Source organism: Mus caroli, chromosome 5 (genome assembly GCF_900094665.2).
Source record: "Mus caroli chromosome 5, CAROLI_EIJ_v1.1, whole genome shotgun sequence".
Taxonomy (NCBI): domain Eukaryota; kingdom Metazoa; phylum Chordata; class Mammalia; order Rodentia; family Muridae; genus Mus; species Mus caroli.
The window spans coordinates 19,516,459-19,541,727 of record NC_034574.1 but is presented as its reverse complement, the minus strand read 5'-3'; the positions used below and the strand labels follow the sequence as shown (position 1 = coordinate 19,541,727).

At 53.2% G+C, this 25,269-nt stretch overlaps 1 protein-coding gene across 2 annotated transcripts in view; it reads left to right on the top strand.

The window, feature by feature from the left end:
• The first annotated feature begins 961 nt into the window (after window positions 1-961).
• The window catches only part of Smarcd3 (SWI/SNF related, matrix associated, actin dependent regulator of chromatin, subfamily d, member 3), a 31,760-nt gene continuing 7,452 nt past the window's right edge, over window positions 962-25,269 (top strand). Inside the window, exons 1-2 of one of the 2 annotated variants that reach the window (XM_021164009.2) lie at window positions 962-1,034; window positions 2,717-2,861. Coding sequence is in view for 1 of the 2 variants with exons in the window: in XM_021164008.2 (XP_021019667.1) it covers window positions 23,476-23,553 (78 nt within the window). In the remaining variant the exon portion in view is untranslated. Of the gene's footprint in view, window positions 1,035-2,716; window positions 2,862-23,062; window positions 23,554-25,269 lie in introns of those variants that run through there. The other variant, XM_021164008.2, reaches the window with a different exon arrangement.

Here is a 25,269-nt window from a genome sequence, read left to right as displayed (position 1 = left end):
TTTTCTCTATTTCTTTTCATAAAGTTTTAAGACAGTAAAAGGGAAAAAAGAAAGTGTGAGAAAGATCTGCCCATGCCTGGGAGACCCCTAGATCCTGGGGGCGGCAGAACCAGGCAGGGCTTAGGGCTTAGATTCCAAAGTGTCCTTCATGTGAGCAGAGTGGCCAGGTCTCTGTGGCAGGAAAAAGTGAGCAGGGCAAGGCCTTGACCTCAGCTTCTTCACAGCAACCTGCTGTCTGCTATGTCCTTGGGGAGCACCGCTCCCAGGCGTCCAGCAGGCTCACTCTCTGTGCTCAGTCTCTGGTCCCTCCTCACTGGTTTATTCCCACACAAGCTGGCCCTTGCTCAGCTCTTTGAACTCATTTGCTCTGCAGGTCAAGAGTGTCAGATACTTTGCTAGTTGGGATCTCGTTTTTTTTGGAGGCGGGACTCTAGGAAGACCAGGTGACCAAAGCCAGATTTGGCTGACCCTATATTGTGAAAGACCTTGATGTCTGCGTCGACTAGCCAAGCTCCACCAGAGATCTTAATTAGGTCCTGAGTGCTGCAAGCGTGTCAAAGCCTTCCTCTCATAGTGCGCACCGGAACACTACCTTAGAGGAGAGCATTTCCTTGGTAGGTAACATCTGCAGCACTTAAAAGGCTCCTGCTGTGTGCGAGCACATAGCTGTGTGCGAGCACATAGCTGTGTGTATACATGCCCATAGTGTGGAGCTGTGTGGACACAGAATGCTTGCAGCGATTTGTGGAAGATGGGCATGCAGGTGCATTTTCAAAGATACTTGTACACAGTCTTGAAGTTCATCACGGGTGGGTCTGGGTCTGGCAAGGGCTCAGAGCTGAAGATAACACGCACCGACTGATGGGGCAATGCTTCTTGCTTCGATCCCTAACTCATTATTAAGTGCCTAGCTCTTTGCAGACGCTCCCTGCTCCTCCCCCGCTCCAGGCTGCAGCAGCGCAGGCGCCAAGCCGAGCGGAGCTCGGAGCGAGGGCGGGCAGCCGCGCTCCGGGGCCGGGGTCCCAAGGGAGCAGGTGAGCGACCCGCACCGCGCGGCCCCCACGGCCCTAGGCGAACACACCGCCCAGCAGCGCTGCGCCAGCGCCCCCGCCTTCCCTGCTGGCAGTGCTGCCTCGCCTCTGCTGGCATCCCCCTCCTCCCTCTGCCTGGCATCCCTTCTCTTCCATGCCTGGCATCCCTCCTTCTGCTCTCTGGCATCCCTCCTCCCCTTGCCTGGCATCCCTCCTCCTCCTGCTGGCATTCCTTTTCCTCTTTCTGCCTGGCATTCCTCTTCCTGCTGCCTGGCATCCTTCCTCCTTCTACCTGGCATCCTTCCTCCCCTACCTGGCATCCCTCCTCCCTCTACCTGGCATCCTTGATCATCCCGCTGCCTGGCATCCTTGATCCTTCGTCTTCCTGGCATCCTTCCCTTTACCTGTCATACCTCCTCCCCTTGACTGGCATCCCTTCCTCTACCCACCTGGCATTTCCCTGCTTTCCCTTGCTTGGCATCTTCCCTTTACCTGGCCAGTCCCCTCCTCCCTATCTGTCATCCTCCTTCTCCCTTGCTGACATCTTCGCATCTCTCCCCATGCTCCCCATGCTCTTGATTCTCTTCATTCCCTCTGCCTGGCATCCTCCCTGACCCAGTTAGTACCTCTTTCTCCTACCCTCTTCTAGCCAACTCCCATCCAGGCTGACACCTCATCCCTACCTGAAACTCTCTCTTCCCACCTCTACTTGGTACCTTCCTATGCTTCCTCCACCTGCGTCCCCTCCCCCCATCCTTGTCTGGCACCCAGCTGCCTGGCACCTTCCCTTCCCTGTCTGGCATCACCCTCCTCCCCACTGCCTGGCACCTCCCTCATGCCTAGCACTTTGCCCACCTGCTCCTCCTGGCAGCCTTCTTCCACTTGGCCTATCTGACAACCTCTCACTCCTTCCCTACCTGGCACCTTCCTCCCTGCCCACTGCCTGGCACTTTCCCAGACTCCACTTGCTCCTCTCCTTCCTGGACAGCCCTCTCCCATTCAAGTTATCGCTCTGTCCTCCCTGACTGCACACTCCCACCCTCAACCTCGGACTGCAGTCTTTTCCCTACTTTATATTTCTACTTCATCCCCCTTGGCACTTCTGTCACATGGCCCACATCCCACCTCAGCATCCTCAGCCTGGGTCCCACTCCATCTTCCACCTGTATGCTCTGCATGTTCCTGGTCCACTCTCAAACCTGCCCCCGCCCCATCTGTATTCTCTTGCCCCAAGTCTGAGGCCTCTCTACTCTTCCCAGAAGGGAATGGCCGCTGTGTGGGGAGGGGAGAAGGCAGTAAGTACAGGATTGCATGGAGCAGGTTGCCTTAACGCTAGGCACAGTCCTGGCCGGAAGGTCTCTTCTAGCTTCAAAGTCCCATTCACACCCCTATGACCTGCCTTCATCTGTTGGGAACAGGTCTGTGCCTGGGGTCTCAGCTCCTGGCAGAAGTTCTCTGTCCTGGGCCACGTCCATGTGCGTCAGGCACATACTGTGCCCACCTTGAGTTTCCCTGGCTTCAGGTTGTATCGGGCTGGTCCCTTCTGTACCATCTCCCATATTCTTCCTCAGACCTCCTGTGGGCCTTTAAAGGAGGCCTGGAATGTAGCCTCCCCACAAGGCCCTTGAGAGCCTGCCCTGGGGCTCAGGATCCAGGCCACTCCTCCCACAGCCCTCTCCTTTCAGATCCTCCTCAGCATGGCCCTTGGTGCTACAGGAGTGGCAGGCTCTGGGCCCAGGCACCAAGTGGGCACTGGATGACTCCTCACTTGCAGGACCCTGCCATCTATGACTCCAAGTGTTCAGCACCCACCCAACCACCGTGGTACAGGTAGGTGCTTTCTTCCCTGCCAGCCTTGGAGCAGGAGCTTCGACGAAAGCCTGCCAGCTGTAGGCTCTGGCCTTGCTTTCCTCCCCGCCCCCAACTGTCTGCCCACTGGTCCCAAGCGTCCACACAGTGTCTCCATGCATCTCTTCCAGCATGGGGCGCTCTCCTGAACCTGATGACATCTGCCATTTAGCACCTTCCTCCACATCTGTACTACCTCTTCTAAGTGTCCCTGCCTCTCCCTAGGAGTCCCTAGGTCCTGCTTTGCAAAGCCCCTCTGGTCTAGGAACAAGTTAATCTGAAACCAAGTTCATGCGATTTGATTTGATCTCCTCTGCATCTGCCCTATCCACAGACCCTTGGATGCATGTCATCTCTCCATTCACACGTGCCTCCCGGGAACCCCAATGCTTCCTCTCACCCAGGGATCCCCATTACCTGACAGGAATCTGCTGGTCCTTGACAGACAGGCTGAGCAAAGCCCCTCAGAGGCCTCAGACAGGGGTTGTTTATGATGGAGGGAGCTGTGGCAGCCGTCCTCTGCTGCCATGCAGGCTTCAAGCTCGGATGAACTCCCTTTAGGAAAAGAGGAGGGTGGCTTTGGGGAGTCTTACACCAGTTTCCCCTCGTCCAGAGGGACATACCTGGCTTAGGAAAGGAAGGCCACTTTTCACGAACCTTTCTGGATATGGCAAAGGGCTAAAAGAAGTACCATAGGTGGTGTGGACCTCTAAGGAGGGGGCATCAGGAGACCCTGAACAGATGTAGCTTCAAGGCAGTCTGAGAAGACAGGGCTTCAGAAGGCCTGATGCTTGGGGTATGTGTAGGCAGTGAGGCCTCTCTTGGCCTCTACTTCCTCAGAGTAGGGCAAGAAGTCACCCCAGGCCTGTCCCTAATACTCTCCCTCCACCTTCAACACACACACACACACAACTGGGCCCAGCTTAGGAAAAAAATGGTATAGGGCTTTGTCAGCTGAGTAAGACAAGCTTGGCTCCGAGTGTTAGAGCCACATGGTGACTGTGAACAAGTCACCTGCCACCAATATTCTTGAAACAAGCACAGTGAGGGCAGACCCACATCGATACTGGGAGTCTCGGAAAAGTTAGGACTCCCGTTTCCTTTCTCACCGCAGCACCTCAGGTGACAAGGAGACCTCGTCCTAAGTCTGTGGGGACTTTTGTAGTGAAGATTCCCAAAGCAAATGGGCAAACAGGTGGATCCAGCAGGCTTGTCCTGGAGCAGGCTCAGGCTCCACATCCTAAGGTTTTAGTTAGAGGAGGCTGAAAGTGGGGGATGGTGCAGTCTCCAGTAGGTACACAGAAGCTGTCTGTCCTGGGCTAAGGTTCAGTAAGAATGGCTCCTTTAAGGGTAAACTGAGTTAAGCCCCTGATGCTTTCAGTAGCCACAGGTGGGTCCCTGAAGGACATTATCTCACTGTAAGGCTGGGCAGTGCGGGGGAGAAAGAAAACCTGAGAGGAGTGGGGTTTGGGACAGTAATAACTGGTCCCAGCGTGGCCTGGGTCACTAGATGGCTCCTGGGAAGCCAGGAACCCCAGCACACCTGCCTTCACTGTTTGGGGTGGCAAAGTAGAGGGCTTGTTTGGTTTTCGATTTGAGAATCACACAAGCAAGAAGTCAGCCCTCATGATTTTGCTGGCCAGGGCACGTGTACAGGCATTTGGATGCGCACGGGCCCTTCTGTGGCTTAATGGTAGCCTGTTCAGTGTAGCTGGGTATGCAGCCGCTGCAGGCTGCTGGCCCCAAGGACTCAGTGTGCCCTTGGGAGTGTTAGTGAGTTGAAGGTGTCACTGGGAGGTGGCTTTGCTTCTGGGAGGTGGGTGAGTGAAGTACCCTGGGCTTTGGTAGGTTTCTAAGCCTCTGGAACAGACACAGGACCAACCTGAGGCCCCCGTTTGCCTGCTGCTGGTGGACACTTAGCCTAGAGACATCTCCTAAGAATGTGGCTCTTGTCCCCAGTATCCTTTGATGGTGAGGTGTGTGGGAAACCTGGGAAACTCACAGGAGACTTGGTGGGAGAGCTGCTGTTCCCTTAAGCCATGCTACACACACTCTGCTCCCTTTTTCCCCAGCTGTGAAACCAGTTTCCTCGTGACCTAAGCTTACTTCTAGGCAATTTGAGAATGTGCCTCCCAAGCATGGCTCCGCACATGCCTTTACTGGAATTTACAAACTTGGATCGACTCCCATTTGCACCGTTTCTCTAGACTACAGAACACTCTGGGGCCTGGAGGGAGGAACAGCGTGCTCAGGGAGGGCAGAGGATTCGAGAGAAGGTGCCGCAGGCAGGCGTACTTTCCACCATGTTCCAGAAAGGGCTTGGCGGCCTTGCAGAGTCAATGATGCAGGGAAAATTGGTACCTAGGGTAGATGGGGAAGGGAAATGTGTTGTAGCCCTGGGCGAGGCTAGTGTGAGAGTAAACTCCGTGGTTCTGTGATTCCTGCATCCAGATTTCCCCTTCCTTAAGCTAAAACCCAACTGCTTGATCAAACTCCTGCTATTTCAGCCTGTCTCTTGTGAGTTATATAAAGAATACAGTGCGATAGAACTGAGCGAAGTCTTCAGCAGTGTCCCAACAGTGTCCCACGACTGGGGTGTGAGCTGTGTCATGCTGACTGGCCAGACAGATCTTTATGCAGCATGCTTAACCTGAAGATAAAATTTAGAGTCCCTCAGAGCTGGAGAAATGACTCAGAGGCTCTGCAGAGCACTTGTTGGTTTTTGCTGAAGACCCCAGTTTGGTTCTGTGATTCCAGCTCCAAGAGCTCTCCTGCCTTCTTCTGACCTCCACCTGCACCAGGCCTAAATGTGGTGCTCGTACTGTGGTGCTGCAGGCAGGCAAAACAAGCGAACAAAACAAAACAAAACAAGCCGGGCAGTGGTGGCGCATGCCTTTAATCCCAGCACTTGGGAGGCAGAGACAGGCAGATTTCTGAGTTCGAGGCCAGCCTGGTCTACAGCAGAGCGAGTTCCAGGACAGCCAGGGCTATACAGAGAACCCCTGTCTTGGAAAACGAAAAAAAACAAAAAAAACCAACCAACCAAACAAAAAAACCTTGTATACATTAAAATCAAATCTATTATTTTTAAAATTTAGAGAAACTAGTAAAGAGATTACTTTTTTCAAGAACTAGCCATCATGTTGATGTGTGTGACTGTGTGTCTGATACGCACAGGAGTCTGCCTCACGCAGCTCCACAGTCAGACTCATTCCATGTTCAAGTATTGCTATGGAGTAGAGACTTTCCCGGCCTCTGACTCTGGCCTGGACCTCAGGGTTGCAGACCGTAGAGCTTTTCTGCTCCCATCCTTTCCATAGGGCTCTCCTACACATCCTGTTCCTCTTTTGAGGAACAATTAGCTCTACCTTTCTGGAGAGGCTCCCCTGCAGGCTGGACAGACTTGTGGCAGATGGTGAGTGCTGCCTCCTGAGCTGGACATCATGATGCTTGCATACCTGCAATCCCATCCTCAGGATGCTGAGGCAGAGGGATTGTCTTAAGTTCAAGGATAGCGTGGACTACTTAGTAGGTTAAAGATGCACACTCACACAGGGACATCAGTTCTCCAAATGCAAGCGTCTTGTTTGCAAAATTGGACACAAAGCCTTTCTTCTTCAGGGCCTCGTTGCCTGCGAGTGCAAGACACTGCACAAAGCTAAGCTGGGAACGATGCTGTAGCCTCGTCCTCCACAGGTGCCACCTGTAAGGTCGCAGTCCCTGCTCAGAGTGTCCACATTGCATCATTGGTCAGCATGGTTGTCCAGCCTTTGCTGTACTCCGAACTCCCGTAAGGCTTGATCTTAGTGTATTCTGTCTTTATAGCCAACACCTTTCATTCTGTTGAATCTGCATGTTGGAGGGGCGTCTCTCTTGCCTTTCATAAAGTTTTAATTTGTCGTGTTTGTGGTCCTATGAATCGTATACCACAGACAAGTCACATCCCAGCGCCCAGTTTCACTTCTAACCTCTCCCAGAACATCACTGTGGGGTTTTTTTTGGTCCTCTCTTGACTCAGTTTCCTCTCTTTACAACTGCCCTACGAGGCCTCTTAATTCAGAAGAAAGTGCTTAGTCTAGGCTGGCCTCAACTTGATGTGTATCTGAGAGGGGCCTTGAACTTCTGGCCACCTCCCAAATGCTGGCATTACAGCCATGTCTTATGTAGTTCTCGGGTTTGAACCCAAAACTCTGTGCATGTTTGAAAGCGGCCCCTTCAGTGGGCAGTGGCCCAGCTTTTGAGACACTCCAGCATCTGCCTGCTTCCTGGGTAGCTCTCAGACCTGGGAGCAGAGCCCTTAGGCACCACAAGAAGTGGAGCGCAGCAGGTGGGTGGACAACAGCAGCCAATGTTGCTGGACTTTCTTGATTGTTTTAAAAATGTTTTCTGGTTAATTGAGCCTCGGAACACTGTGGTGTCAATGTGGCTAGAATGGTCATCACTTTTAAGATGATCGTACTGAGGCTCAGAAATCTAAGTAATTGTCCCAGCGGCTAGGGCAAGAGTCCCAACTGGGGTGTCTCTGAAACATCCGGCTCTCAGAGTCATGCTGTGCCCATACCCTGCTGGTCCTCAAGAGGACAGACAGCCACCCTTTGTATGCCCCCACTCCTTCCCAGCCTTTCCTCTTTTATATCCAGAATTGAGGCTCAAGGTCAAAAGTTTTACAGTCTCACACAGAGCCCTTGCCACTGTCTTATAACCATGGCTGGGCCCCTAGGGGCATGTGGGTGGCAGCCTCTAAAATAAGGAATGGGAGGCATTATGGAGTGTCTCTTGAGGAGTGGCCTCTCTGAAAGGGACAGCCTTTCCTTAGCTCCCTCTGGTTACTTTCATATGGACTCATTGACTTCAGTCACCAGGTTACTAAATTTCTAAGAGACTCTAGAAATTTAACCTCCCCCACGAAATCACCCAACTTTTAGGGATGACAGCAAATTCAAGTTTTTAGACCTGGTGTGAGGGCTGGAGAGATGGCTCAGCAGGTGATGCTCTGTCATGAGGACCAGTTCACACCCCAGTCCTCAGAACAAGCCAGGCATCCCAGGAATGCCTGCAACCGCAGCTCTGAGGATGGATCAGTGGCGCTCTCTAGCTTCCAGCCTAGCCAAGAAAAATGGAGTCCCAGGTTCAGAGAGAGCTCTTGCTTCAAGGGAGGATGCTGGCTGTTCTCCTCTGATCACTGTGTACACACCCGCACACATATGCTCATGCATCCACACAGACATGCACAGACGCACATGCATGTATACATACACACACATATACAAAAATAAATAAATATTTTTTGAAAAGACATTGTTTGGCCAGAGCAACACTGAACCCCACTTCGCCCTGCCACCCCTCTTCTCTCCCTCAGCACAGACGCCGAATCAGCCATCTCAGAGGCTAAGCCCATCCAGTTGTGCGTGTTTATTTGGAGGTGGTTGCAGCATGTCTCAATGTAGCTATGATACATAGGAGGGCTGGGTGAATGTGGTGGTGTAATCTTGTGGCTGTGTAATCTTGTCCCTCATCAGGGAAGTGGGGCAGTGGGCCTGCTCTGTGCCCTTTGCTGGATACAGTGGCATAAGTAGTCCTACCAGAGCTGAGACAGGACCCTAACATGATACTGGCTGGATGTTACTATTGTCAAATATGTTTGCTAAGAATTAAGATCAGCTGGGCATGGTGGCACACACCTATAATTCTATGGTGGCATATAGATCTCTGTTAGTGCAAGGCTAACTCGTGTTTATAGTATAGGGCTAGTATAGTACATAGCTAGGGCTGTACAGGGAAATCCTGTCAATAAGGAAAAAAGAAAGAAAGAAAAAGAAAGAGTTCAAGGTTAGCCTGGACTACAAAATACGACTCTGTGAGAATCCCATGTATATATTAAAAAATATGTGTGTGAGAACATACCCTGTTGGGCACAGAGACATCTGTACAGAGGTTTTCTTCAACTTCCATCCCTTTTCAATACCAAGTGTAAAGACTTATATGAGCAATGATTTGAACGAAGGCTGGTCGCTGCACTCCCCAGACGTCTGAATGCCACACAGCTAGAGATGGTAGCTGTGTTTGGTGTTGGAATCCAGAGACTCCCAGCCAGTTGAGTAATGAGCTAATTCTCCTAAGATACATATTGGCAGGAATTACCCAAGTACCCACTTCCGAGTCCGAGGGACGGCTCTGCAGCGTGAGGTTTGTTTAAGCACAGTGCGAGGAGAGAGGGTGTGGAGGTTTCAAGGCATGTGAGGATAGTGGGGGCATGCGTTCCACTCGTGAAAAGCTGTTCCAGGGGAGGGGGCCTGTGACCCGAAGGCTGTGTTCCTATGTCATCTCATTACTCCTGTGCTAACCACAGTGACCCAGGCAAGGAGGTAGCATACCCATTTTCAAGATGGCACTTTTGTGGAATGCTCAGATTCCGTCCCCGCGCTGAGGTGCTGACAGGGGATGTACTACTGGGACACACGTGTCTGAGGTGTCACATCCAAAGCCTTCCAGAGAACAGACACCATGCTCAGGTTCCAGATCAGGGTCACAGATAGACTGGCAGTGTGTCTCAGGAGCCCGCCAGAGGAACACCAAAGGACGATATGAGTGAGCTAGAGTACCACAGCAGTTGGGCCCGCACCAGCTTGTCCCTGTGTCTCCTCACGTTGCCCTGAGCTGTTTTCCCTTCTATAGCACACTAGTCACAGAGGACCATGGCCTCCCTGTGACCCCATGGTTACTCTACAGAGTCTAAGTTCACATTCTGATGTACTGGAGATGGCCAGAGTTAGGGGTTCACTATTCAAGCCACACAGGGGAGGGAATTGCGATAGCTGCCTTCAGTGATGCGATGTGCCTTTGGTCAGAAAGAAGATCTCGAAGTACCTCGGGGAGGGGACCGGGGCTCAGACCTCTGGCAAGCAAGGCCTTGAGGGACAAGTGGGCACACTGCTGTCACTGAGATGCTGAGGGATGAGAGCCTGGCTGCTGCCTGGCTCCAGGCCTCCTCATGTGGGGACATGCAGAACCTTATGTGGCACTAGTCACTGGCATTCAGTGCTATTCCATCTGATGAGCCCCCAGCTCAGCTGCTGCAGCCAGCCATGCTGCCACGTCCAACAGAAGTAAAGACATGGCTTCATGCTCGTCAGCATTCACTCACAGCACCTCCTTGTCACGGGTGCTGATGGGGTTGGCTCATTGAGGGCCACTTAGGGGATGACTGCTTCTTTGTGTCCTAGGAACTCCCACTATTTGCAGCCCAGGCTGTCAGCTTCCTGGCGACTTCATTGCAGACCCCTCACACCTTGGACTTGTGTTACTGCACTCGACTTTGTGGCCAGAACCATTCTGGGGCACTGCCTTGAGGCAGGAGCTGACATCAGCTCCTCTCTATGCCGTCTTCAGGAGCTTGACTTCCAGTCCACATGTGCAAAAAGCCTGGAGGTGGCAGGGACTCAATGAGTTTGAGAGCTGGTCAAGGGGTTTGGATTCTGTTAGTGTGATAGTGGCCACCTTCATTTCTTAAAAAGGACACACTGTGTCCCTAGTCTCACCATTTAAAGTATTGATCTGGCTACGGTACATGACACAAGTTGGAGAGCCTACGATACAGATGGGCTTAGAGGATCAGGGAGAGACAGAACCCCAACCTTATCCAGTAGTGGGTATGAGGGTGGAAGGGAGGACATCATTAGTAACAACAGAAAAACATGGACAATACTGGGCCCCAGTGCTCGGCTGAGATTTCTGGCCAGCTTGAGCAGAATGGCGCTAGAGGGGAGGGGCCACTGGACTTTCCTGCAGGTAGAACTCTGGAAGCAGATAAGGGCTTCATGGCTGTGTGGCATGTTGGTAAGCTGCTGCAGAGGCCACTGCAGCAGGGATAGGTGGGGCCTGTGCAGATGTGGCGTACATGCCTGTGTGAATGAGGGGTATAGGCCTTTGTGGATATGGGGTACATGCATGTGTGAATGAGGGCTACAGGCCTGTGTGGATGTGGGGTACAGGCCTGTGTGGATGCAGGGTACATGTCTGTGTGAATGCGGGCTACAGGTCTGTGAATGCGGGAACATGCCTGTGTGAATGCGGGGAACAGGTCTGTGTGGATGCGGGGTACAGGCCTGTGTGGATTTAGGGTACAGGCCTGTGTGGATGTGGGGAACAGGCCTGTGTGGATGCGGGGTACAGGTCTGTGTGGATGCGGGGTACAGGCCTGTGTGGATGCGGGAACATGCCTGTGTGAATGCGGGGAACAGGCCTGTGTGGATGCAGGGTACAGGTCTGTGAATGCGGGAACATGCCTGTGTGAATGCAGGGTACAGGTCTGTGAATGCAGGGAACATGCCTGTGTGAATGCAGGGTACAGGTCTGTGTGGATGCGGGGTACAGGTCTGAGTGCATGTGGGGTACAGGCATTGTGGATGCGGGGTACAGGCCTGTGTGGATGTGGGGTACAGGACTGTGTGGATTCAGGGTACAGGCCTGTGTGAATGAGGGGTATAGTTCTGTGTGAATGCGGGATACAGATCTTTGTGGATGTGGGGTACAGGCCTGTGTGGATGTGGGGTGTAGGTCTGTGTGGATTTGGGGTACAGGCCTGTATGGATGCAGGGTACAGGCCTGTGTGGATGCAGGGTAGAGGCCTGTGTGGATTTGGGGTACAGGTCTGTGTGGATCCAGGGTTCAGGTCTGTGTGCATGCGGGGTACAGGTCTATGTGTTTCAGGGTACAGGCCTATGTATATTTGGGGTACAGGCCTGTGTGAATGCGGGGTACAGGTCTGTGTGGATGTGGGTATACAGCCTCCTGTGTTTTGCTCTTACTCAGGTTAGGAATTGCAGGTTTATCCTCAGCCTTGATTTGAAGCATCAGACCCTGCCCTTGGCTATTTGATTTTATTATTTTCTTTTATGAAACAGGGTCTCATGTACCCTCAGCATAGAACTTGTTGTGTAGGTGAGGTTAGCTTTGTACATCTGATTCTCTTGCCTCTACCCCCTGAGTTTGTTTGCTTGTTAACTGAATATTTGGGGACATTTTCACTCCTTCCATTCCTGTTTGCCCATAGCCTAAGGCTACATACAACACAGATGGGGGATAGAGGAGGCCGATAGATAACTCAGGCACTTGCAGGAACAAAGCCCCAGATTCAGCTGCCAACACTGCTTAGACCAGGCTTGATGGCACACACCTATAGAACAGGCACACACCCATAGAACAGGCACACACCTATAGAACAGGCACACACCCATAGAACAGGCACACACCTATAGAACAGGCACACACCCATAGAACAGGCAAACACCCATAGAACAGGCACACACCCATAGAACAGGCACACACCTATAGAACAGGCACACACCCATAGAACAGGCACACACCCATAGAACAGGCACACACCTATAGAACAGGCACACACCTATAGAACAGGCACACACCTTAGAACAGGCTTGATGGCACACACCTATGTCCCAGCATTCGGGAGGTGGATAAGGAAAATCTGAAGTTCAAGATTATCTGCAGCTACATGGAGGTTTCTGTGCCTGCCTGGGTTCCCTGTAACAAAGGAAAACAAACTAGAGGCAGCTCCATCCTGCCTCTGCAGAAGCCTTGCCACTGCAGAAGCCTTGCCACAGCTGCAGTTCTTCCTGGGTTAGTCTTGAACGGGCTCTCTGGACACCTGCCGTCAGGTTCCATCTGCCATTAGTATAAAACCCTCAGTAAGGTAACGCCTGAGCCCTAAGGTGCCTCTCCCAAAGGAAGGGCACCAGTCTCTGCGCCCAGAGCCATGGCACTCTGCTGCCCACGCTTACTTCACCTCTAGCTCACGGCTCTGCACAGATGACCCACGGTGGCTTCTGTACCTCACCTGTCTTGGTATGGCACCCCTGTACCTCTGCAGAGCTGCCCAGGCTCCTGGCACTCAGCAACCCCCACCCATCTGGTCCACTCAAGGACTATAGGGTTTCCAAGGGAATGGGGGTGCTCTTCTCACAGTGTGGACACTTGCTCACGGTGTACAGACAGGGGGCACTGGTTCCATGGGCTAGATGCCTCTGCCATCAGCTCCAACTCACGTCTTGAAGAATTGTTCTCATGGCTTTGTCTGAGGTTCATGCTCAGGACAGACACTCCTGTGTGGCTCCTGAGCACTCCTCTCCTCTCCCACTGGTTTCCCGTGTTGTGACCTATCTGCACACTGTGGCACTGTAGCACTAGCCTGTTCTCCGCTGGAATGCGTCCAATGATTTGGGAAGAGTCCAAACTCCCCAGGGATCCCAGAGCCTAGCATAATTAGTCAGTCTGAGTAATTGCCCGGCTATTTTCTAGGAGCCCTAGCCAGTCTCTCACGTGCTCCCTCCAGGGCATTTGTGCAGTGCTCCCATCCTCCTCACCTCCTCAACAGCTGAAGGGCCCTGAGGGCCCTGCCACTGTGCACTAGCAGAGGCATCAGTTGGGCCTGCACTATGAGGTGGAGGCAACCCAGGTAGCCAGTAGCACTGGGGAACTGGGAAAGGAGCTATGCATCAGGTATAGAGTTGGCCCACACTGTAACCTCATAGCCACTGTGAGCCAAGGCTTGGCTTCCTGGACTGCAGACAAGGAAAATAAGCCTTAGAGGTGTCAAAGAACTTGGTACTGAGCCAGGTGTGACCCCAGGACAGGACTGCAGAGCCCAGAGGCAGCCCCTCCTCCCAGAAGCAAGGGACGGTGGCTGGCTGGGAATTGTCTCCAGTATAACACTGGAGCAAGAGTCTAGTAGAAGATACTGGAGACCAGGGATGCTTCAAATGTCCAGCAGTATACAGAGTAGCCACCACAGTCAGTCGCTCTGGAGCAGGAAGTGTTAAAGAGGCTGTGCTTGGCACCCTGCCCCAAATGCCCATGGTGCCAAAACTGAGAAAACATGTTCTATAGCTTCAGTTTAGAACATCACACCATGGTGTCTGCAGAGATTCACTCAGGACCATGAGTTAGGAACATAGAGGAACACAGGACAAGGCAGGGAAGCAAAGCCAAGTTGTCAAAGCCCTGATCCAAGACAGTTGATTAACAGGTCAGAGTGGCCAAGGCACAGACCAGTTCTAGGAGCAAGGCCTGTTGCTTCCTGCTCCCAATATAAGGAGATGCAGAACCCAGTGTTGACCATGAGGTCCTTGGTCATGGACACACCACATAGCCCCTGAGGATAGCTTATTTGATAAAGTGCTTACCATGCAGGTATGAGGACCTCAGATTGATCCCCAACTCATGTAAAAAGCTGGGACATCCTAGCACACACTGCAGCCCCTGTGCTGGAGAGGCAGAGATATAGGTCCATCTTAGGGCATGCTAGTCAGCTTAGGATGGGCAGCAAGCCCCAGGCGATTAATAAACACAGAAAGTCAAGATAGACAGCTTCTGACCTCCATACGCATGCACACCTGCATATACATGTGAATATATCCACACACCACACACAGAAACACACACTTGGGGAGGGAGGAAGACAGAGATCTGTAGTGTGTTCTTTTTTTTTTTTTTAATTATTATATGTAAGTACACTGTAACTGTCTTCAGACACACCAGAAGAGGATGTCAGATCACATTACAGGTGGTTGTGAGCCAACATATAGTTGCTGGGATTTGAACTCAGGACCTTCAGAAGAGCAGTTAGTGCTCTTACCCGCTGAGCATCTCTCCAGCCCCCGTAGTGTGTTCTGTATAACCAGCATCTTGCTATACACATCACTTCCTGAGGGCTAGGGTAGGGCCTCTGAGTTCCCCAAGCTTATGTTTCCCAGGTAATGCTGGAAAGGCAGGATGAGGTGGCGTGCCCTTCTGGTGCACAGCAGAGATGTGTGAGCATGACTCCTCATGTACATGCTTCCTCATGTTACACAGATGCACACACGTGTCCAGCTGTAATCCAGATAGAGCCATAGGAACTTGTTACAAATTTAACCAAGATTTTTTACACAGGAGCTAAGGAGACCACCATGAGTGCATTGCTATTTCTTTACCTTAGCCAACTTGGTGGTAACTCTTTGAAGATTTATATTTCCAATGTTTGAAACAATGTGCTTGAGTTTGGGGTGAGGTGTTTAAAAGATAATCAAAGGTAAATCAGCTTAAAGACAGACTTACAGGAGTCCTGATTCTCTCTCTGTGTCTGTCTGTCTGTCTGTCTGTCTCTCTCTCTCTCTCTCTGCCTCTGTCTCTGTCTCTCTTGGTGTGTGTGTGTGTATGTGTACATGTGGTGTTTGCATGTCTATGTATGGTGTACATGTATGTTTGTGGATGTGGTCTGTCTATGTGAGTGGCTGAACCCATTGTTTATGCAAGTATGGAGGCAGAGGTTGGCATTAGGTGTCTTTCTCTGCTGGGCTCCACTTTATTTTTGAGGCAGAGTCTCTGTATGAACCTGAGGCTCACTGATTGCCTAGACTAGCTGGCCAGCTAGCTCGAGGGATCTGTCCACCTCTGCTTCCCACATGCTGGGGTTACGGAGGCCCTTCACTGGGCCCAGATTTGTATGCATGTTCTGGGGATAGGACCCCAGGTCTTTATTCTAGCTGTCTTCCTATCTCCCCGGCTCTGTGATGTCCTTCATTAACAAAGCAGATGTGTGGAAAGGGGGCAATGCCTCTTTCTCTGCAACTTCGGACAAGTGTGCCTTCCACAGGAGATTCTGGGGCAGTAGCTTGAGATGAAGGGGAAACCCAAGGACCTCCATCCATATCAGGAGATCTGGCATGCAGCCCCGGTAACAGCGCAGCGACTTTGGCAAGTCACCTGGCTTCTGAGAACACCATTCTCTTTATCTTTAGATTAGAAACCCTCTCCTGCAGACAGGCGCCTGAGGTATCTGTAAGGAGAAGGCAGGTCCATGTGTGTGAAAGTGTTTGGTCAACAGTAAGAAGTCCTGTGCAAATGAAGCCGTGTGGTTATCACCGAGATAACACTGGTTCCAATAGCAGCCTCACCCAGCATGGAAAGAAGCAAACTGCAGATCCCAAGCTGTCTGACTTAGGTATCCTCATCAACAACGTTGATTGATTGCAGACTCTGTGAAGCCCAAGATACTTGAGAGGTATCAGCAAAGAAGACTGATAAAAGGCTTACCTTCTGGGAGCCTGTACCCTAAATGGGTAGGGGGTGGGGGAGTGGTGGAGAGAGACTGTTAACACAGGAGGGGGGTTATATAGACTAGGAGAGTTGGGGAAACTGAGCAGGGCAAAAGCAAGACGAAACATGGAGGGAAGAAAGAAGATGCAGGTTTCTTTTAATTAATTAATTAATTAATTAATTAATTAATTAATGTATTTACTTATAATGGACAGAAGTGTACATGGGCCACAGTGCACAAGTCTGAGGATAGCTCACCCCAGCCAGTGCTTGTTTGCCCTTCACCATGTGTGCTCTGAGGATTGAACTTACAGCTTGGAGGCCCTCACTCAGGCCCCTTGAATTATCTCTCTATATTTGTCTTATTTATATGAGACAGGGCCTCCCTTTCAGCTGCAGCTGGCCTGGAACTGGCTGTGTAGACCAGGCTGGCCAGAAACTTGTATAAGTCAGCCTGCCTGTGCCCATGCCCGTGCCCCTGCCCCTGCCTCCCCAGTGCTGAGGTCCAAGCTTTGCACCTCCCTGCCCAGCCTACAGTTCTCAGTAGGGAGACAGACTGGGTCTGGGTGGGAACAGATCTTCAGGGGTGTGAGACCTGCAAGCAGCGGCTCCCGAGTAGAATAAGGAGCAAGGTGAGGTGAGGCTGGAAGAGATCCGTAAGAGGCCATGAGCAGCCCAAGCAAGGGAAGATCAGGAAGCCAGAGCAAAGGCAGAGCCTGGGGGCAGAGCTCAAGCATTCACAAAAACCATCCCCCACTCACACCACCCTTTTTGTTTGTTTTGTTTTGTTTTGTTTTGTTTTGTTTTGTTTTGTTTTGTTTTGCTTTTGCTTTTGAGACAGGGTTTTATAGCCCTGTCTATTCCAGAACTCACTCTGTAGACCAGAACTCACAGAGTTCCTCTGCCTCTGCTTCCACAGTGCTGGGATTATAGGTGTGTGCCACCACCCAGCCTGTTTCTAAATCAATAGTGGTTTTCCCCGATGGGTGACAGCCTGGTCTTATTCCTGAACATCGTCAAACTGAACAAGTAAAGCCTCTGCAGGTGCAGGAAAGCCGGAATCTCCCTGTTTTGCATCCTTCCTATGCGTGCATGCAAGCACAAAAGCAGTTTGCAATGTTGAGTGCACTCAGATTGCAGTGTCTGGAGCAGGCTGGGAAGCTGACCACTTAGCACTGGTGGTGCTGACCCAGAGGATAGGAGCAGAAAGGGGAAATGGTTGGATTCTGGATCCAGAGCCAGGGGAATATTTCTTCAGGTTGGATGTGGGTATGAGAGAAAGGTAAGGTTTTATTTAGTGTGGCTCCGAAAATGGGGACCTGGGCCATTGGAAGATGGAAAGAGCAGAGAATGAGGTAGAACCATGGGATTAAATTTGAGCAGTCTGTTAAAGATCTGAATGGAAATGCTAAGCCAACAATTAGAGGGGAGTCTGAAGCCTGGGAGAAATGCCTGGGTTATGGGAAATCTTCAGAGGCCGACACACGGTACCGGTGGGAGCAGGCCTCCAGAAGGCTGTGGTACCCGTGGGCGAGACCTAATGGAGGACCACGGGAGCTGGACCCTTTCGAGGTGCTTCAATATGGAGAGGGAACATGAAGAGCAGGACAGATAAGGAGGGGCATCCAGGAGGCAGGAGGACAGCAGAGAAGGAAGCAGTTTCCTTGGTCAAACATTGTATAGTCTGCTAAGTAATACAAGGCCTGGAATTCAATGGTAGTATTGGACAGTGTGGAGACCAGGGTGTTCCTGATGGGACACTCTCAGTGGGGTGTGGAGCCACTGGAATTTGAGTTCAAGACAAGTGAAGATAGCAAATGTGGATATACTCCTGAGAAGTCTTTTCACAACTGGGAGAAATGGGGTGAGCAGAGTCCTTTGCAGATGGGGAAACAATACCATGTGTGCTAGCAAGAAGGGTTCAGTAGAGATGGATCATTGATGGGAGGGAAGATAGTCAAGGGGTAGATCAAGAAAGGTCAAAAGTCAATAAATACGGAATAAAGTTGACCTGGGTGTGGCGTGTTTAACGCACATGAGGCCCTGGCTCAGTTCATCAATCTGTGCCTTCCTTGCATTCCCAGAGTTCACTGGGGGGAGAGTGGGACACCAGACAGCATTCTGTCCAGAGATGAGGACAGCTGTTTCTCCCAGGGAGGACGGGGCATTCCTAGGGACACACAGTGTTAGACAAAGGGACATGAGCAACCCTCCAGAAAACCTTGGGGCTTCCTAGCAACAAACACTGAAGACTCCACCAACATCTGCAGACATAGCAAGCAGGAAGTCTGGGATATATGGTGTGGTAGACTCGCCTTAGAGCATCAGACCCATGAGGCTGGCAGAGGGAGGCCTCAGAGGCTACTGTGAGACTGATGGGCTGCTGCACCAAAGGGCTCTGAGCTCTAGAAGAGAGAGGAGAGAGAAAGCATGCAGCTTTGTGTACCCAGGCCCAGGCCATCATCCCTCTGTGTGAATCTTCTCATATTTCTAAGCCCCAGACTCTAGCCAGACCTGTAAGGCGCAGATCAAGGAGGAGGAGGTGGGTTGACTGTGTATGGCACATCCTTTTCTCCCAGGGAACTGCCTGATTTCAACCATTAGTGCAGTCCTGCCTACAGGCAGAGCCACACTGGGCTGCAGTAAGCTAGCACCCTTCAAGACCCCCCAGAAACATGGCCTCACACATAGCCCATTTCCTCAGAGAAATGTGCACCTAGTCTCAGTGGCTCCCCCTTTTTATTTATTTATTTTTACAGTGCCTTAAGCTATTTGGAGTGACCCACTCCTAGAGACCACCTAATTAATGGAGGCCTTGAGGGGGATGAAAGAAAACTGGCTGTGAATCCAAAACCTGCCTTCCCTCTAGGCCAGCGGGATGCTCAGAGCCCCAGAGGCCAGCTCTGCGCTCCTCCTGCGACCAGCAGCCTCAGCTCCCCGATGTTTGCAGTTCATTGTGTGTGCGGTGTGTGGGGGTGGGAGGGGTGTCAAGGAGCGTCCCATTAGACTGAACAAACCCACGCAGGCAGAGCGAAGGAGGACTGTGCATCAGCTAACCTTTATCATGTTCCTGCCCACGGCGCAGGACCCTGGGGACCCCACGGTAAGGTCTTTCCCTTATGGCAGGGGGCCCATGGCATGGTATGTGGTGTTGAGGGTACAAATGAGGTGTGGCAGGGGGGGCAGAGAGTGACTCTAAGGAAAAGAGGGGAGGCAGGTGTCCCTGCAGACTTCACAGAGGAGTGGCTGGCAAGCGGTTCAGGCCTCTGTGGGAACAGCACCCACTGGCTGTGGGGATATGTCTCCATGTCTCTCTGCCCCCTCCCTACCAACCCTACCCTCGTTTGCCTCAGTTCTTTTCTGTCTGTGGAATCCTTGGATCTCTGAGCAGGGAAGGTCCTGGGATCCCTGCCTGGGCCAAGACTCTCTTTTACCCCTGAGGAAGCAGGAACAGGCAGATAGCAGCCGCTCGTCCAAGGTCACACAACTCCTTCTGTGGCCGATTTTTTTCTTTGTTTTTTTGTTTGTTTGCTCATATTTGCCGTGTGTGTGTGTGTGTGTGTGTGTGTGTACATGCATGCAAAACTAACACAGAAAGGCAAAGTCACACAGAGAGGCAGCCCTCTTTACAGTAGCAGGCGGTGTGCTGGGCACAGATGCATTCTGAAAACAAATAGGGAGGTGCGCAGGCACAGGGACCACTGTGAGTGATTCCCCCAGGACCGTAGCTGAGTCTCTCAGGTGATGGAGGAAGTGGGGGATGTTGGGGTCTCAGAGGTCTCTCCTCCTACTTCTAGAAACTGGGACTGGTCCTAAGTTCTAGCCAGAGTTCCCAAGGGACTTGGAGCTTATTCATCAGACTAGGTCCCCTGACATGTCCTAGGATTTAGTGACCAAAGGAGAAGTGTTAGGGACAGGCTAGGTCACAAATATCAGGAGACCTGGCAGTTAGAGTTCCAAAGGGTCTCTCTTCACACTCCCCACCCCCTGATAAAATTAGGGTAATTGTTTTTTCTCTGAGGGAAGTTTTACTGCTGGGGTGAGGGAAAGCTGACAGGAGAAAGGGGTCTGTCTCTCTGGCAAGATGTCCTTTCTCCCTCTTCGCTCCTTTGTTCCTCTTCCACTCCCTCCCTTCCTCTCCCCAGCTAGCTTCCCTCCTTTCCTTCCAGCCCTTCATTCTCCCTTCCCCACCCCCTCAATTCCCCCCTGCCTTGTCCCCAATCGGGACCTCCACAGAGGGCGGGAGCACAAGACTCTTGGGCTCCGGCTGGGTCTGGGTGGCCATCTTCCCGCAGAGAAGGAGTTAAATCTCTTCCCTGCATCCCTCCTCCCTTCTCCGCCTCCCCTGGCCGCCGTGGAGTCCTGCAGCTGGGCCCTGGGCTGACCTTCACCGGGAGGGAGGCCGCAGCGCGCATGCTCGGCCTGGGGAGCCGTGCGGGCGGAGGGAGGGCGGTGCGGGCCGGCGGCCGGAGCCCCCAGTGCACCGGCTGCGGCCGCTAGCTCCGCACGGTGGGGGGCGAGGCGGCCCGTCCGTCCCGCAGGCCGCGGCGCAGCGCTCCCTGCGCGGGGAGCGGCGCTTTGCCATTTGGTGCTGGTGGTGCTTCTGCGAGGGAAGGAGAGATGGGGGGACGACAGGGGGGACTCCAGCTCCGGGACGCAGCGCGGCCGCCCTCCCCTTGCCCCAGACACGCTCTCGGCCTACCCGGGTGTGGCCTGCGCCCAGTCTGGTTGGAAGAAGGCCGGGCTCTTCGCCGGCACTGTGGGCTACGTGTTACTGCCCAGCACCCTGGTGGCACCGAGGTGGTGGGGTTACTGTCCTTTGTGAGAAGGGCTCCCTGGCCACAAGTCCCCCACTAGACCTGCTAGAAGAGCATGTTAATGTGTCTGCTCACTTGTGAACGGCCTCTCATTGTATGGGATGTGGGGAGGCCAGAGTGTGCCTCTATGTGCAAATCCATGTGGCTCCTTGTCCCTGTGGCAGTATGTGTGCTCCAAGGTGTGTGGTTTTTGTGCAGCATAATGATACCCCCAGAGGGCCAACTCCAAAAGGACCTGTCTGTGGGTCTGACTGGTGTGCCCCATTCCCTTAGTTCTGGCATCTCCCACAGCTTTCTTCACCACCAAGGCCTCCCAGGCCTGATGCCTGTCCTTCAGACTTTCCACACCCCCAAAGCTGAGGTGACAGCCGCCTCCTGTCTTCTCCTCAGAGGTAGCTCTAAAAGTTGAGGACACCTAGCTTTTCCTAAAGCCTAGAGTTGTCCACCTCACTCCCAGAAACTCCAAAGACTGGGATTTCCAGTCCCTGCTAGGAGCAGAGGTCGGGGTAGCTGCAGTGACTCACATCTTCAGGTAAACGGCCTATGTTCATTGGCCTGTTAAGCTTTGCAGATGTTCTCAGTTTTGATGCTGTAGACAGAGCCCCTGTACCCAGCCAGGCTGCGGAAAACATGGGCCCAGTGCCATTTCTGCCTTTAGGAGTCACAACCTCCTTGGGAGACCAAAGACAAAACACCTGAAGTGAAGGGCACATGAGGCATTCCGGCCAGCCCAGTTTATGGACAAGATGAATGAATGATATGGGACATTTGGATAAGACCAAAATAGGTTCCCGTAAGTGAAGCAGGGAACCAGGGTCCAACCTGGGCTTTAAAGGATGGGACAGGCAGAGAGTGGAGGCATTGCAGAATGGCTGAAGAGCCTTAGACCAGGGGATGAGTGGGGTGGGGGGAGAGTTGGAGGTGAGCTGCTGGCCCCAAGCAGGTTATCTTTCCAGCCACCGCCGTTACTGTCTGCTGCTGCTGGAGTCTGCCCATCCTGGAATACTGTCCCCCATAGCATTTAAGAAGATGTTTTTTCTAGTCTTTCATGGTGACAGTGGCCACCTGAAAGGACAATGACAGCTAGGCATAATAACAGGACCTGCAGGAAACAAAGATACAGGCCATATAGACTGGGAGAGCATTCCTCTGCTCCTTATCCTGACCCATGAAGACATTCTGAAGGGCCAAAAGTTAGGGTCCCTCGGTGCAATGGGTCTTGAGGGCTCAAATTGTATGTGTTCCCACTAGTTTCCTCAGGCATTGTCCCTCCCTTTATGGGCAGCCCCAGCTAGCCCATAAACCTGACCCTTGGTTGTCCCGAAGCCCGCGGACTCCTCCTTCGGAAGGTGGGGACAGGCGTGGCTTGTGGCATGGGCGGAGCTTGGGCTCAACCTAGGGATCTCAGGATCTGTACCCTCCTTTCTGTTCTTCCTCCCCTCCGGGGCTGGCCAGTTCTATCCACACTGTCCCATTTAGGGTTTCCTCGTCTTCCGACCCCACACTCCTGCTTTCTCTTCGGTTCTGGAGCGGACTTCACCAACCCCGAGCTCTCTGGGTCTCCGCGCCAAAGCCATCAAGCCCTGCTTGCCTCACCCTTTCCTCCTACCCACCCAAGTACCCACCCTGGATCCGCGCCATTCCTCACAATGTACTCCTCCTGTTCTCATGAGCCCAGTCCATGTCCCCCTTTCGGAAATATTTCCCCTATTGCCCTCACTTTCTCGCACAGAGACAAACAAAGACTCACAAGCCCAGAAATAGACTCCAACAGAGCTGAAAGACACAGGCCGTGTCCTGCCCCGCACGCACGCGCGCAGGCTCGGCGGCTCTTGTGAAGAGAAGCACACAGACGGGGCGTTTGTCAGTGCACGCACATAAACATCCACACCCACAGCCTCTGCGCCGTGCCACAAAAGGGTGCAGACACACGGTGTGCGAGACAAGGGCACACACATCTGCGGGCGCCCGGGAGCCCGCCTAGCCCGGCACACCCACCGCGCTGGCCCTGGGACAGGAGCAAGGCCTGCTCCGGGCTCGGGCTCCCCCCCAGATTCCTTCCAGCAAATGTTTCCCTACTTGGCCTGCCTGGTCCCTGGGGAAAGGGCCTCAGAAATGCTGCAGGAGCCACTTGGGGGGAAAAAGTTGGAACTGTCTGTTCCCTGCCTGGCCATGTCGGCGAATTCCCTAACCGAGAAACTATTTGTGGCGAGGGCAGAGTGGCTGGCGAGCCCCTTGTCACCTCCCGTGGTGTTCCCTCCCCGAGCCGCCACCGATGGGCCCCGGGCGGCCTGGGCGCAGCGCAGCTGCCCATCGCGCAGCCTCCGGGCAGATCGGCTCGTCTCGCCGCTTCTGTGCGCCGTTTGGACCACGCGGAGTGCACAGGAGGGCCGCTCCGTCCCCGGCGCGTCGCAGGCAGACCCCGGGCCGCCGGACTATTTCTGTCTTATCAGTGCAGGAATGCGGCAGCCGCGGCGGCGGCGGCGGCGGCGGCGGGCGGGCGGCGGCGGCGTGGGCCGTGGGCCGTCAGGGCAGCCCTGAAGGGGCCCCCTCCCCACTCCGCTCGAGTAGAAGTGTGAGAGAGCCCAGCAGGACTCAGAGGGGAGAGTTGGAGGAAAAAAAAGGCAGAAAAGGGAAAGAAAGAGGAAGAGAGAGAGAGAGTGAGAGGAGCCGCTGAGCCCACCCCGATGGCCGCGGACGAAGTTGCCGGAGGGGCGCGCAAAGCCACGAAAAGCAAACTTTTTGAGTTTCTGGTCCATGGGGTGGTGAGTGGGGGAAAGTTAGCGGGGGAGGGTGAGCGAGCTGGCTCGGGCTGAATGGAGGGATGATCGGGAGGGGCCGCCGGCGCGCTCCCGCTCTCCCACCCCTTTGGTTGAGGGGCGCACGGTCACGGCCCAACCCTGGGACCTTGCCGGCGCCCTGGCATCCGAACACGTCGCCAAGCGGTCGGCTGGGGATGGGCGCGCGGCGGCCGGGAAGAGAGGCGTCGGCTTGGGTTCTTCTCAGGGGCAAGGGGTGGGATGTGGGCACCGTGCCTCCCCCAAGAGGGGGGTCCCCTCTGTAACTGACATGTCTCACATTCTTTTACTGGTGGGCTCAGGTGTTACCCCTGCCCTGGGGGTGGGGGTGGGGTGGTGACTCGAACACACAGCTAGGGCAGGGCTGCCTGTTGTCCCTGTTCATCCTTTGGGACAGGGTCACTCTGACTAGGTCTGAGCAGCTAGGAGCAGGTGACCTAAGAGCAAAAGCTCTCTGCTGAACAACCTCTGCATCCTAGCAGGAGGGCCTTGAGGACTTGGCCCTGCTGTCAGAGCTGAGAAGGGTCTACTGTGAGACCTCAAGTTAAGCAGTCAGAAAATCTCCTTGGCAGGCTCAGCCACCAGAAGTTGATGACCTTAACACCTCAAAGGTGTGAAGGAGGGGCAGGAGTTGGGGACATGAGGCCTAGAAACCAATGGGATTGTACTATACTGTTCTAACACACACACACACTCACGAAGATGTGTGAGGAGTCTGAGGGTACCCAGGAACCTATTGAGGTGGAGAGCCTGGTGTGAGGAGCTCTAAGCCTGGGCATATGGAGGGAAGAGTCAGTCAGATTTACTATGGCCAAATTTGGTTGTGACTCCAGGAAGCACCTTTTCAGTGAGAGGCAAGGGCCCCCAGAATCTGACCCTTATGAGGCTGTTACTGATGGCAGGCCCCTGGGGGCCCCTAGAAGCCTTCTTCTCAGGGCCTCATTAGACCCAACAGTATCAGTGGCCTTGATGAATAGGAGAGCGGCTGATAGGAAAGAGGGCTTCTCTGTGGCAGCCTGTTCTCTAGCCATAGGGATCTTTGGGGTATAAATTCCAAGGCAGTCCTGTGGGTTAGTGGAGTTACCAATCCTGACCTAGCTTGCTAAAGAGGAGTTGCTTTAAAGACTACCATCCAGTGAAGAGGCTCTGCATATGGAATTGAATATGGCCAGCTTGGTAGTTCAGTTCTTGGATGATTAGAGTCCCCTCTATAGTGATGGAGAATGGCTAGGCTTGAGCTTCCACACTGGTGACAGTGGTGCTGTGAGTGACAGAGTCAGGTGGAATGGGGGAGGCAAGTTCAGGGACAGGCCTGTTTGACTACAGAGGAGATGGGCAGAGACAGCTGCTGGCTCTGGGTGGAGACCTCAGGGTTAAGCAATGTAAGAGGAGAAAGGAAGCCCAGGGTTAGGGTTAGGGCTTCTTAATCCAGGGGGCAAGATGGGAAGGGCGTGTGTGTGCATGGCCTTCTGTAGCCCAGACTGGCCTCAGCTTCACTATATATCAGAGGGTGGTCTTGATTTTCTGCCTTCACCTCAAGATTAGGATTATAAGTATGTGCTATCATGCCGGGCGTTGGTGGCGCACGCCTTTAATCCCAGCACTCGGGAGGCAGAGGCAGACGGATTTCTGAGTTCAAGGCCAGCCTGGTCTACAAAGTGAGTTCCAGGACAGCCAGGGCTA